This window comes from Phoca vitulina, unplaced genomic scaffold (genome assembly GCF_004348235.1).
Source record: "Phoca vitulina isolate PV1807 unplaced genomic scaffold, GSC_HSeal_1.0 scaffold37, whole genome shotgun sequence".
Taxonomy (NCBI): domain Eukaryota; kingdom Metazoa; phylum Chordata; class Mammalia; order Carnivora; family Phocidae; genus Phoca; species Phoca vitulina.
The window spans coordinates 6,474,566-6,489,652 of record NW_022589740.1 but is presented as its reverse complement, the minus strand read 5'-3'; the positions used below and the strand labels follow the sequence as shown (position 1 = coordinate 6,489,652).

General features: G+C 40.0%; 1 protein-coding gene across 1 annotated transcript in view; it reads right to left on the bottom strand.

Annotated features, from left to right (window-relative positions):
* PUM3 (pumilio RNA binding family member 3) overlaps positions 1 to 10,814 on the bottom strand; it is a 46,065-nt gene extending 35,251 nt beyond the window's left edge. The window contains exons 1-5 of the mRNA XM_032427540.1: positions 10,711 to 10,814; positions 5,404 to 5,495; positions 3,798 to 4,016; positions 1,730 to 1,865; positions 1,055 to 1,130 (exon numbers count right to left, since the gene is read on the bottom strand). Of these exons, the coding sequence (XP_032283431.1) occupies positions 1,055 to 1,130; positions 1,730 to 1,865; positions 3,798 to 4,016; positions 5,404 to 5,488 (516 nt within the window). The 5' untranslated portion in view covers positions 5,489 to 5,495; positions 10,711 to 10,814. The remainder of the gene's footprint in view (positions 1 to 1,054; positions 1,131 to 1,729; positions 1,866 to 3,797; positions 4,017 to 5,403; positions 5,496 to 10,710) is intronic.
* Positions 10,815 to 15,087: the final 4,273 nt, after the last annotated feature.

Sequence of the window (15,087 nt, the reverse complement as noted above, 5' to 3'; positions counted from 1 at the left end):
GAGAAAAGCAAGTTTATGAGAAGTTAAGGAACATGCTATCCCTGTGACCCTGGGGACAAAACTTAATTTTTCTGAGTCCCAGATGTCTCAAATGTCCATCAGGGATGAAGACAATAAGTTAAAGGAGACAGAGTATGCAATGGTTAGCATAACCCCTAGCACACCGTTATCGATACAGACGTTGTTACTGTCCAAAGGCACACATATTTTAAGCAGCAGAGGGAGGATCTGAACACCACATTAACACCCAAGGCCATGCAGTATTAACCTAAGGGTAGTTGGGAAAGGATGCTGAGTGTAAAATACTTCTAAATCAAGGATAACAGACTACTGCTGGAGCTGAGGAGAAGTTCTAGCCTAAAAAAACCTTTCTTCCCAGATAAAGAAGAAAGCAGTTGCTGGGAACTTGCTTATTTCAAGACATTCCTTCAAACTGGAAAATAGCATCTGATTAGACCTATGTATGCTTTGGCAAAGACTACCCCTCTAGGGTCCCCAAAACTACAAAGTCTGTGTCTTACAAGTGAATAGTCACTAAGTATTTATCCAAATACACAAGTTGTCAACAGAGGTTTATTATAAAATACAATTAAGCAGCAACAATGAAAATCAGTTTAGAACTCCCAAATCTATATTTTAAAGATCTCTGTATGATGTTTGTAAAAGCAATGAAGAAATGAAAGTAATCATCTGTTTACATACATTCAAAAAGTCAGCAATTTAGAACATATGAAAGCATATGGAGTTCAGAGCAAGACATTCTGACAAATACTAATGAACTAATAAATTCCTCAAGGCAACTTTAAAGAACACTGATTTACTTTAATTTTGGAAAAAATGACACAGCCAAATACTTGATATTTTAATAATTTCCCAGCAGTAAGGTCCCCACTATTAAATATTTTTATTTAGTCAGTATTCTAAAAGGTACTTGAAATTTGTGGCCAAATACATTTAAAACAGTTTCACAGATCACGAATGGTCCCCTAGCCTTTCCTAAGAGTGAGCTGATTTCAATTGTTAATACATGCAACTATGAGCCTGCCCTACTTACAGTTTTAATTTTTCCTTGAATCAACTTCTGCAAATCACTCATCAATTTCACTCTCTTTTCTTTGTCACAGTCTTTTCTATAAATGAGAATAAAGGGGGAAACACAGCTTAAGTAAAGACATTATTTTAAACAGGAGAAACTAAAAACCCTACCAGTGTACGTTCACCCAGTTAGGTGTGATTTTTCTCTTCGGAGGCAGCAAACCTCTGACATTAAAATTACTATTCCAGAGCAGCCAGAGAAAAGTAATTTTCTCAAAGACAAGAACTCATCTCACAAGGTGTAATTTTATGCATCAATTTAAATCTTCACAGCCAGAACCTCGGAAGTAAAGGAAATAATAAAACATGTCCAAGATACCAAATACTTAAGTATCTCAAAAGCGAGCCGATAAGAAATTGTCTTTCATTTTCTCAGAACTCTGTCAGGAAGGATTTCCAATCCATTTTAATTCTCATACATTTCCATAAACACATCTGACACCATCCTCATGATTCCGCACACCTCTGCCACGGGCAGACGTCCAATACTGACGCGTCTAGCGGCGTGCTGAGTGTTCCCCGAACACCCCCAGGGCAGTGCAGGTTAGCAGAGGACAGCTCACTGTTTACGAGGTACACGGGTGCTCCTCCATCCTCTCAAAGGACTAACAGTGACGCCACGAGGTAGCATTACCTTCGTAAGATCTCCCAAATCTGCTTCGCCCGAACAACAACGTCATAGTTGGCTTTGTCACTTAGTTGCCTATTTTGCTTTAGTTCTTTTTTCTTCTTTTTGAAGTCATCCCATTTAGGTTTCTTGGCTGCTGATTCTAGTCATTAGAGAAATTATTCTAGTCATTGTAGAAATAAAGTACATTTAACATTCTGAATGTCACAAACCAGTACAAATTAGGGACACAGGGCAACACTGATCAGGATCAATATTCACTGTAAAAATATCATTCCCTATAAATTGAGACTTAATTTCATTTTCTGAGCAGTTTATACATTTTAAATTTGGTTGAAAACAACCACTCATTCATTCATTCAACAGCTACATATTGACTCTTAACAGGACACCTGTTAAGAAAAAAAAATCGAAAGGATTGTAAAAGCAACTGAAAAATGTTCAGCTTCCTTTTCAATTGTGAAATAAAAATTCTACTCTAAAACATTATAGTCCTTGGACTTTAGGTATAATCAGTTCTTACTGTAAACAAAATCAGTTCTTAGTGTAAACAAAAATTAGTCCAAACTAAAACAGGGAAAAATGTATTAAAATTTTCAGTATGCTGTTGTTATCTATCATTTAATTCTCACAACAACCCTATTAATATGCTCCTTCTCACATCGGGGAGACACAGGCACTAAGGAGTTCCTTCTGTTCCTTGTGCAAGGTCACACAAGTCCTCAGTGGTGGAGCCAGGGCTGAAACCCAGAGACAACTCTGAAACTTCATGCTCTGCTGCCTCTTACTCATGACAGCGCCCAGTCAAAATTTCTCAGAGTAATGTTCTGTAAGTCCAGTATCTTTCTATTAGCATTTTTTTTTTTGTCTTCAAAAGCTAAGTATCCCACCAAATAAATCCAAAAACCCATTGAGGCCAACAAAGAACAACTTAATAAAATGGATATTATTTGAGTGTCCTGCAAGGAACCCTTTGGAGAATTACTGCCTTCTAAACGTCTCCCCCTCTCAGATTAGAAAATACACGCATTATAAGTCTTGGAAAATGCAAAAAAACAAAATTCCCCTATCATCTCAAAACCCACATATAACTAGTAACATTTTATTTTCTTCCTGCCATTTCCCTATGTATGTTTTATATTAATCTTTAAAAATTCAGAATCTCACTGCTTCGCTTAAACATTATTCTACTATAAGTATTCTTCCACAAAACTAAATTATTTCTCAAGAACATAATTCTTAACGGCTATACACTTTACTGCAATGTACTTAACTATTCCCGTTACTTATCTGTTCCCCGGTGGTCATCAGAGACTGCGGGAAGCAGAGGGCATATTTCCTGTTTGTATCAGGGCTTCATGAACTGCGCAGCAGAAGAGAAAGGCTGACCCAGAGCTCATTTAATCCCACCAACTTCCGGGCACCCTGACATCTGCCGTGCTAGGGCTGCCGTGTATCTAACAACTTTGGGGATCTCTAGTATCCAATTCCCCTCAGCTGCTGATATAAAAATTTGAGACAATAAAATCAGAGCTCCGTTCTGACATGTCAGGAACCTAGCTCCCACAGAAAAGGAATCAAAGCTACACCACGACGGGTCTTAATGTAGGAACCATGTGTGTTTAAAATGCAGTGCCAAGAACTCTAGCTGAGCTGGGGCGCGTGCCCCTACTGGCTGTTATAATTTTTCTTTCCCATCTCCTGGCAAAGTGCACAGAAAACTCAAATATTTGTTTGTTGAATCAATCAATAAAATTCGGCCTACAGAAAGGGATGTTTCATTGGGCTTCTACTATATGAAGCCACTCCAGCTTAGCTGAACTCCACAGCTCGGATAATTCAGCAAGGGCCTAGGTAGTAAGGTACTCTAAGCGCCAGAAGACAATTTTGAGCAGGCAAGGTGCTTCCCGGTGCTTACTTGATCCGGGCTACCCTCCTCCCACCCCAAATGCTGCCTGTCAAGGAGCAAGAACGGGAGGTCTCCACCAGACTTCTAGAGCCCCCCTCTCCCTCCTGCAGAGCTCGGGCGGAGCAAGGCTTCTGCAAAGACCATGCTGAAGGAATCAGTGCTTACCATCACTTTTACCATCCGCCTGGAATTTTCTCTTCCTGTTGAATTTATTTGCCTGCTGGAATTTGTTCTTTGGTATTTTATCCCCTTGCTGCTTATTTTTGAACTGCTTTACACCTTTTTTCCCAGGTTTTGTGGCACATTTCTCAAAGTTCTTAGATGTGATTTTAGGTCCACCTTCCTTGCCAACTTTCCTTGGAAACGTCTTTGACGAACCAGAATCTAGGGACAATAGTAAATAATTATCAGAGTTCAGTGATCCTGAGCCTAGATCTCTGTTATCTATTGGGCTGTATTTATTACACAAAATTACACACTCTTCAGTGAAACGTACTTTGTCCTACTCTCAATATATGGAGAACGGGATTTTAAAAAATCAAAACAAAATTTTAAAACTTTCTGATTTAGGGGCACCTTGGTGGCTCAGTCGGTTGAACGTCTGACTCGTGATTATGGCTCGGGTCACAATCCTGGGGTCATGAGATCGAGCCCCGGGTCCAGCTCCATGCTGGTCGTGGAGGCTGCTTAAGATTCTCTCCCTCTTCCTCTGTTCCCCCCCTCCTCCTTCCCCCATCGCCTGCACGTGGGCGTTCTCTTTCTCTCTCTCAAATAAATTTCTGATTTATAAAATTATAATACAGATTCACTATAGAAAATGGACAAACTAGAGAAGTGCATAATAAAAACTATCCATAATGCTACGGATAACCATTGTTGTCAGTCAGGTATGTTTCTGTTTTAAGCATGTTAACATTACTTAATAAGATAAAATATTATTTGTATTATCTTGTATTCTACTTTAATGACTTCTTGTCATTCAAGTCTTCATACGTAATTTTCAATGATTCAATAACAATGAATCTAAAAATAAAATGAATGCCTAAAACTTAGAAATGCCATATTAAATCACATATCAAATTAAAATTAAAGATGTTAATTTATTTTAAAAAATTTTAAGGATGTCATTATTATTTTATTAAATATCATATCAAATTAAAGACATTAATTTTGCAGAATTGCTAGTTTTGGAAAAATTTCCTCAAAGCCTATAGTACAGTTATTTGATAAAAATTGTTAGCTAACTAAGCTTGCAAATGAAGTAGCTAACAAATGAGATGAAAACTGCAACAGCTAAGCCCTAAGATTGTTGCAAGAAAAAAAACAAAGACGCCTTAGGAATCAGTTAGGCATTTACAGAGTCCCTGACTTTCCTCCTCCGCAACAGTGACACCTGATGGAATAATAAAGACTCCACAACTAGAAACACTGAGGATGAAAGTACTTGGTTCCCCAGTAGCAGGCATTCATCAGGCACACTTTACTGAACATGAACATAAAATGTTGCAGCAAATTAATAAATAAAGAAAAGGCATTCCCAGCTAAGATTGGGGGTCTCCCGTGAGAATAGCATTCTCTGATTATCCTGGCAATTTCTTAAATGTCTCAGTTTCGTGGGGAACACGCAAACTCGGACACAGTAACTCCTGCTTTTTCCTAATCCTAACCCATGAAAACAGACTCTGCTCTAGGCTCCTCATCCCACCAACCCCCCTCTCCAACTATAGGGGCCACCACCTATGGGAAGCATGGTTTGGTATGGTTCTCTTACCATTGCTTTTATGAAATCTGTTCTTTTCTTGTGACGTCTTTGCACCTTTTCCCGTGAATTTTTTTTTCCCTTTAACTTCCATCATAGCAGTTCTGGAAGACAAAAACAAAACCCCAAAAGGATCACTGGGTTGTTCTCAACCAGTAGGTGGCACCCACCAGTGCCACACTTAATCCCGGGGCTTCACAGATGCAAGACAAAACCACCTGGGTCCACCGTGGGCCCTAGCGTCCAGGAACTACGCAATCAGTGCTTCTAAGATTTTAAAAATGAAAATAAACAAGATACCAACACAAAAACTAGGAATACACACACCTTGGCTAGTGTGTGATGTATTTGGGGACAACAATTCAACAATAGTTCTGGGTAAAAATAGACCATTATTTACGTTAACTATGATACAAGTGTCAGTGTTTGTGTTTCTTACAACCTAGGACGACTCTGTGATGAGAGACTGACCATATCATTTGATTTCCTGGTTTCCATCCTAAAAAGTCCAGAACAAACAATAGGCTGCACTTATATATATTCGAATTAATGAAAGAAAATCAAAGATTGCCTACAAATTCTCTATGTAATCCAGAGTAGCTAAAACAAAAACTTCTAATGTTTATTTTGTTATTTTTTTTTAGAGGTGACCAGTAATTTTCAGTGCCCTCCAAAGTAAGATTATGTTGGAATATTTAATATTTCATTTAGAGGAAATCTAACAGGTCACTTCTGGGTACAGAGACCTCACCATGCCCAGGGCATACAACAGATAACCCCTTAGTGACCCAAGGCTCCTGAAAGCAGAGAGTGTATCAAGAAAAATGCCACCTGGCGATTTCTCTACCTTCCAAAGCTGTACAGTCAATTCATTTCTAAAGTTCTAAAGCTGATCCCCTAGAGCAGACCTGAGAAGTTCCTGGACAATACTGGATATTTCTAAAACAAGAATTTTCCAAGATTTTCCAAGAATTGGAAATTTTCCAAGAACAACTAATTTTGCAAGATTATTAGTGGGCATAGGGAAAAAAGAAGGGTTCAAAGATGGCATGGATTTGAGAAATAGTCAAATGAATGAAAATAACTAGGCTTTTTTAAGAAAGGTTTTCAGGTTCTTCTCATTTGCTAATTGACCACTAAGCACGGGCTAAAGTATGTAAGATTTGCATACTTACTCACTTTTTCTTGAAACATCTCAAGGGACCAGTAAGGTTCCAAAGAACTCTCTGGAAAGTGCAGCTTGGCTTAGGCTTTACCATTATAATTCTTAACCATGGATGGCGCCTGAATTACTCCCTTTCCTTAAGTCATTGGTTGCTAACTATAGGGTCATTTTATCACTTGGCAGCTTTATTATAACCACACCAGCATTTTAGTTCTTCTGTGCTTGTATTTGTCTAAAAATGCAGTCATTTACAGATTTTATCTGTACATTAGTTTTAACTATTTTGAAATAATTTTAGTTTTACAGAAGAGTTTGGAAAGATAAACAGAAAGCTCCAGTACACTTCTCAGCCAGCTTCCTCTAAAGTTAACACCCCACCCCAAGAGACCACATTAGTACGATACTATGATACTAGTAACTTCGGATTTGCCAGTACTTTTTCTGTGCCAGGACACACTGCGTTTAGCCATCAGGTGGCCGTGTCTTGGTCTTCTTTCTCACGACTAAGGCACTTTTCAATAGTACTGGTCAGGCACTTGGCAGAAAACTCATCTGGGGTCTGCCTGAGATTGTTCTCATGACTGGACTGGTGTGATGGATGTTTCTGCAGAGTATCACAGAGGTGAAGTGCTCATACTGGTACTATTAACCTTGATCACTTGGTTAAGGTAACGTCTGCCAGATTCCTCCACTGTGAAGTTACCATTTGTCCCTTTCCATATTATTAGAAGTCACCAAGGTCAGCCCACACCAGGGGAGGGGAATTAAGTTCCACTTCCTAGGGGGAGGAGTCCTAAAGAATTCTGTTAAAAATGTGTATGTTAAAATCACCACAGCAACTAATAAATATTTGGGGTGATACATTTTGAGATTATGCAAATATCCTAATTGTCTCCCTCTGATTTTAGTGTTCTCCAGTGGATCCCACCTGCAGCAATTACTGTGGTGTTTTCATGGTGATTTTCTATTTCTCTCATCATGTCTACCTCTACTATTTTTAATTCTTCTGTAGGGTAAGTTTGTCTCTTCTTCTCTATTTATTTATTCAATCACTTATTTACATCAGTATGGTCTCACACGTATTTTGCTACTCGGGGTAGAACCTAATCCTATAGTGACTTTGTTGCTCAAACTGTTCCAGCTTTGGCCAGTGGTGAAGTCTTCCAGGTCGCTTCCGTGTCTGGTGACATGACCCCATCCTGTTTTCCATGTCTTTACTTCCTAGCACTTGTTCCAAGTTCATCTTCTATTTTCCCTGACCAGCCCTGAAACCAGCCATTTCTCCAGGGAACCCTGGTTCCCTTTATTGAAAATGCTAAGGTCCGAGTGCTAGGTGTGCTTGCCGTCACTGCTTCTAGGTCTTTCCACCAGAAAGGGCTGGTGACACACATCTATACACTAACCTATGTGGACACGGGAGCCTGCATTTATCTATCTGTGAAGTAAGCTCATCCTAATGTCTCCAACTCTAATTCACTCTCGTCTTCCCCTCTTACTTTACTTGTAACTTTTTTCTCTTGACAGTGAGAAACTTGCCTCCCAGGATCCACCACTGATTTGTTAGTACACACGAGCTTCAGAATGCTGAGCTGGATGGCTGTGGGAAACAAACTGACCAACTCTAGTACAGAGTTTATTTACAGCTTTTTTTCTTTTCCCTCACAGTATTAATTCAAAATACTGTTTTCCAAAATTACTTAGGTCAATTCCCCCACCACCACCCTGTTGAGTGAAGTTATTTTATACTTTTGTACAAGTTAGATTTTTCGCAGTCCGCATTCCATTTCCAGACACGTTGGCTGACTTTTTTTTTCATCTGCAGTCAAGTTCACTCTTTGGTGTACAGTGTTGATTCTGACAAATGCAGTCACGTCTCCTCCACCACAGTACCTTAGAGAATGGTTTCCTAACACCAAAAAGTCCCCCAGTGGAGCCTTTTGCAATTACCCCCTCCTGGCTCTCTTGGCAATCACTGATCTATTTTCCATCCCTCTAGTTTTGCCTCTTTTCAAATATGTCATATAAATGAAATCAAACTATATATGGCCTGTTGGGTCTTGCTTCTTTCACTTAACAAAATGTATCTGCTGGGAACCCTGTACCATCATATCTGACCATCACATTCCTGTGGCTCTCAAAATTGTCTCCTCTTTTTCCCTTCTCCCTCTTCCCGATTCAGGCTGTATCTCTTACTCAGATTGTTTTTTGCTGAGGATCTAATCTGCTGGGACCACATGCTGCTGCCTGATTAATCTTCCACAAAGTCACCAATTTCGTGCCATCTCCCTGCTCCAACACCTTCAAAAGTTTCCCACTGACTCCACGAAACATTTCAAACTCACACTGTCATTCAAAGCCATTCAAAGTTTAGTCCTAACATACCCTAATCATGAACAACACACAGAAGCCAAACTTCCTCATTGTTCTTTTTCAGGATCCAAACTTAAAAGCCATTCTATTAATATTAATCCTACCCATTCTTCAAATCCAGCTTAAATGACAATTTCTTATTATTTCTCCCCTACATGCCTCCTTTCTTTCCCAAATGATTCTCCTTCTTAATCTTTTTTGGAACACTCTGATGGCCTTCTAATAACTTCACACCATGGACCTGAAATATATTGCATACAAACACACTATGTGCTAGAAAGCTATTAGGTTGAAAAAAATATATGAAAAAGAAATTCAAAGTGGTGGAAAAGAAGCAAGGAAAATTAAAACACAACATACTTCAGTGTTATAACTGAATTATATATAAAGTGTTCAAAACTGTAGCTGAGAGCCCAATTTTGCCTTGTGAAATGAAACAGCAAAGATTTCCCAGACATAGGACAGGTGACTGATCCCACCCTCTCAGCAGGCTTAGCACTGCACTTTGAAAGAGGTAAACATTCAATACCTAACCTCTAAATAGTGGCATTTCTCAAGTCTTCCCCTCTCTGTCCACATTTCCCGCTAAGTGATCTCATCCAATCCGACAGCATTCTATGCTGAGGACTTGCAAACTGTTTCCCATCAGGAACTTCCCCCGGGTTCCAGATCTGTGTATCTAACTGCCTACCTGACACCTCCGTTTACAAGTCTCACAGGCACTTTACCCTTAGTGAGTCCAAAATGAAATCCTTTAAATAACATCCTCATCTATTATTCCCCATCCTATTCTTCCCCTCTCGGCCAGTGGCAGGCACATCATCCACTCCACTGCTCAGGGAGAAACCCAAGATTTACCCCTGACATGTTCCTCTCCCTCGTCTGCTATGCCCAATCCTTCCATTAGTTCCTTTGAATTCCCTTTAAAAATACCTCTAACTCTCCAACTTGCATCTCCACTACCACCACCCTAATCCAAACCATCAATACTTTCCAATTATATACTCAGTAATAATCGAAATTATATACAATTCCTAAAGAGTACCTGTGTCTATCATGTCCCTTCCTCACTTATAAGCCTCCAATGTTTCCTACAAATGAGAACAGAAACGGAAATGTTTTCCCATTGTACAGAAATAAAATCTCAACCGCTCATCACGGCCTTAAAGTCCTACAGAACTGCCCTACCCCTCTAACTTCATCTTGTATCGCTGTACTCCTAGCTCACATTGGTCCCCTTTCTACAACTCCCACCGCAGGGACTTAGCCAAAAGTACTGCCTCTGCTGAAAGTAGTTTTCCCTGGGCTTCCGGATTGCAGAGTTGCCTCTCATCCTGCTGCAGGTCTCAGCTTAAACATCACTTCAGATTCCCCTACGCTCATCTCAGCCCCCAATGCGCTTCCTTCCCAGCGCCGATAACCTGCAACTGTACATTCAGGTTGTAAACTCGGCACCCAGCACGCACAGGGCGGAATGGATGTTTGCCAAACACACCACAGAAGAGCCAACCGCAAGCAGCACGGGCCGGGATTTTAGAAAGTGAAGGCAGTTCAGGTGAACCCAGCACTGTCAGGGCAGAGCAGGAGGGAGAGGAGTCTCCAAGCTCCCGTCAACCCCCAAACCCCCAAACCCCCAGAGCAGAAAGGCCACAGAAGACCGTCCAGCACGTGACAGGCGTGAGCACCTGTCCCCGCTCGGACCGCTCGGAGAGACCCCTCCCTGCAGCGCCGCGGACAGGGCGAGCTAACCCCTTCAGGGCGGCCGCCTAGCCAGCCGCACTCACCGCACACGTGGGGGTCCAGGCAGGCGTGGGGCCGAGGCCGGCGCCTGTCCACGCTCCGCGGGGCCGCTTCCGCTTCCTCGACTTGCTCCGCCCCCAGGCCCGCCTTTTCCTTCTTCCGCGGCGGAGCTGGGGTTAAAGGATAGGCATTAGCCCGGAAAACGGAAATTAGGCATTTCTATTGGTCCGCTTCTATGACCTCATCTATAGGCGCCACGCGCGGGTTTTGGCCCTTGAAAGGATCCGTCGGGCGACCGCGTATCACCGGCCCCTGGGAGTGACGTCATTAACCCTGTCGCTGCCGCGCTAGGGGAAAGACGGCAGCTCCTCACCCAGTGGTCGGTTGTTGAAGTGATGTCGGGTGGCGCCTGAGCTAATACCAAAATAATTGACTTTGTTAGAGTGCGTACATTTGTATCCTCTCTGGCAGTCTAGCGTGAAGGATAAAATCTCGGAAGTCGGTTTGAATTTTAATCCTGTTTTTTTTTTTTTTTTTTTTTACCGGTTGCTCGCTGTGTGGCTTTGGGCAAAATGCTGTATTTCGCTGAGCGTTGATTACCAGATCAATAAAATAGAGATCGCTAAGTCATTCACAGCAAGCGCTTAGCACAGTGAATGATCATGGTGGGCGCTCAGTGAATGTCATTTTTAATATCTGCTCGTTTCTCCGGACTGCAGTTATCCTATTTTCCACCCCAGGAAATGAGACGGTAGTTAGGATATTATCCCCACTTTACAGATGAAGAGACTAACACGACAAACTTGGTTACGATCCTTGTCATTGGATTTAAGGCCCATTGGGATAATACAGGATGATCTCATCTGAAGGCCCTTACTTAAGGACATCTGCAAAGATCTTTTCCCAAATAAAGTCACTTTCACAGGTTCTGGGGGTTGGGACACTAACATGTCTTTTGACCACATGGAAAGAGGAATTGGGACATGATCTCAAGTGTGTCAAGCACAGATTTTACTGTCTTGCAGACCACGCCACTTCTTGTCCCTTAAGGCATTAGACTGGTAATTCACTAAAGAGGGGCCATCATTACTTCCCAGGCACCCATCCCTTTATTCAGCACATAGATGTTTACTAAGTACTTATTTTTTGCCCTAATTATTATAAGTATGTTTGCATTTCAGCTCACTTAAGTCTCACAGGAACAGCTGAAGTAGGTCTTCTCCTTTCGGTTTAGGGAAACAAGGGAAACACAGTAGAGTTGCCCAGGTGAGCCTGACTGCAAATTCAGCGAGGCTGCCTCTGGACTGCTTTCCCTAATCCATTAGTTCTCCAGTAAATGCTCGAGAGCAGAGATACGCCGTACCACACAATAGCTGGAAGGGGTATGTTTTTCTTTCTTTTTTCTTTTCTTTTTTCTTTTCTTTCCTTTCTTTCTTCTTTCTTCTTTCTTTCTTTCTTTCTTTCCTTTCTTCCTTCCTTTCTTTTTTTTTTTTTTAAGATTTTCTTTACTTGACAGAGCTAGCACAAGCAGGGGGAGGGGCAGAAGGAGAGGGAGATACGTTTTTCTTTTTAAGGCCACAGATAGCAGCACCCCATATCCTCTCAGACATATCCATGTGAATATCTTAAACATATACATCAAAACCCTACTGTTCATTTGTTTTTTCACGAGGGAGAGAAAAGTATCACATACCTAAGTCCTAGATTATTATTAATAATGCTATTTATCAAGTCCTTTGTGCTGCCAAAAAAATGAATTGACTTGAATGTTTTTGTTTGGAATGAGTTGAAAGTGTCTCCTGGTTTTGCAGAATAGCAATAAAAAAATGCTTATCTTGTAATTTTGCAGTTAACCAGGTTAAGCCCATTAATTCTTCAAATATCTAATGGTCTAAATGTCGAGCATTAGGAACATGTGTATTCCTAGAAGCATAAAATGCTCTTCCTAAATGATAGAGCACACAACTTAATCAGAGCACCTGGACTTCTACATGTGTAAGAGGTTTTTTAGCACTGTAATTAAGAGGATTGGCATTGGAATCAAATCTGGCTTAGAATCCAAGGTCTGTAGGACTATGGTTTCTGCATATATAAAATGGGAATAGTAGCACCTATCTTTTGGAGTTGCTGCATGACTCAAAAATAATAACTGTAAAGATATTAACCGGTAGTAAATGTTGAGTGATGCATAGCTTTAGAGAGGAAAAAGACACAGAGAGAGAACCAAGCTATATCCATTGGGAATGTTTTTGGCTGCAAGTAATGGAAATTTCAGCTATTAGTGGCTTAAGCAGTAATTCTTCACACAACAAAAATTCTAAAGTTAGTTTCCTAGTTCAATGACACAATGATATCATCAAAGACCCAAGCTCTTTCACAGTTTCTGGGCTCTACCATCCTCAGTGTGTTGACTTTTAATATTCACACTTTTTGCTTTTATTTATTTTCTTTTCCTCCCCCTCTGTACCTGTTGATCACCCTCACCTATCCCCTCTTGTCCCCCCATGTCCCCCTCACCCTGGCAACCATCAATCTGTTCTTTCTTGGAGTTTTGATTTTTTAGATTCCATATATAAGTGAAAGCACACAGTATTTGTTTATCTCTGACTTATTTTACTGTTGCTTTCTGAAGCCAGATGTACTCAGTTACAGGGTTTATATCAGAGTTTAGGACTAGGAGAATGGGGAAAGGGGTCAAATTCACTTTTTCCACCCAAAAGGACTCGGTCCTTTTATTCCAAAAGGAAAAGACCCAGCAGGATTTACCTTCTATTTCAGTGCCTGGAACTGGGTTACGTGGCCACCCTCAGGATCAAAAGACCATAAAACATAATGTTAATCATGGCATTTGGATTTAATTATTTTTCCAGTACTCTAGTAAAATTAAAGGTCACTTGGCAAATATGCCTCCATCCCACAGTAGGGATTTAATCTGCAATTTAAACTAATCTGGTTTAAAACTTAAAATAACTGTAGTAGTCAAGGTGGCCGATTCAATCTTGGCCACACATCAGAATCACCTGTAGAGTAAAAAAAAAAAACAGAACAAAACAGTAATGCTGATTTAATTAGTCTGAAGTGGGACCTGGGCTTTGAGGATTTGGAAAGTTCCCCACGCTACCATGTAGCTAAAATTAAGAGCCACTTGTTTAAAGAATGGATTTCTAGTTGTTGATTTGATTTTCTAGTTAACGGAGGATTAAGCCCTATAACCCTCTGGTCCCTCCTTTTGTGCCACCAGAATTAAAGAATTAAATGTATAATACACTTGTTTCTGTAGGTAGAATGTCTTGGACATAACTATCTTTCTTGCTGCTTGAGGTTTCCATTAGTTATTTAATATTATGATATATTGAAAGTGGTTTAAATTTGAAATATATACTTTCAAATGTATTCTGGAAAATGGTTGCTTTTTTTTTCTCATGATTTTGTGCAATTTTTCTCTTTTTCATAAAAATAAAGTGTTAGGTGTTAGCTCCCACACATCTCCCCTTTCCTAAAATCAGTTCTTTAGAGTTCTAATTAATGGATTTTTAACTAATTGGTGTTGTTTCTCTGTTTCCCAAATGCATAAGCGGGGATAAAGGGCATGTTATTGATATAAACCGTTAAGTGAGATTTTGGCAAAGATCGAGTTTTATTTTCAGGGCCTATTAGAATCACAAATCCATGGAAACAGAGCAGTTGCCAACACATTTTCTTTTAGTAAAAAAGAACTGCTTCTGAGTAGGGTGGATTATGTTTTTCAATACCATAAATTTGCTACAAAGTGTACTGATAGAGTCTAAACATTAATTGTGCATTCATAATGTCCTGGTTGCTATCTCATAAACACAAAATCGATCTTGGCCCTAATTTACTTTCTTTGGTTCCATGCTTAGGGGCAGCAGAAAAATAACATGACCAAAATGAAAGTGTATCTGATTGCAGTATAAAGTACCACTTTTAATGAAAGATCACGTCCGCATGTGATGGAGAAATAAAAACCAAGGTTAATTAATGTCACATAAAGCCCACAAAGTATCATTTATATAGAGAGCACTTACAATGCACTATGGTTTTATAAAACAAAACTCCTCAAGCAACGTGTACCAGTTTCGGGTTTTAGCTAGAATGAGAACAATTAACATGTTTTTAAGTTTATGTTTAAATTTTCTTTATAGGCTTGATAAGAGGTATTTCCTTTGGAAAGTAGTGACTGGTTTCAGCCTCTGATTTCCTTGATTTAGGAGCAATCAAGTCTTGATAACCAAGCATTTCGATAATTATACATTTTCTAATTGTTCCCTCCATTTAACTTTTTAAAACTATAGAAAGTTTATGTCAGGAATTACAGTGATGATCTAATTCTACCTACCCAAATTTCTTCCTCCTTTTGAGATAAAGAAAAAATTAACCAACTAGCCTAAACCCATTGTGTC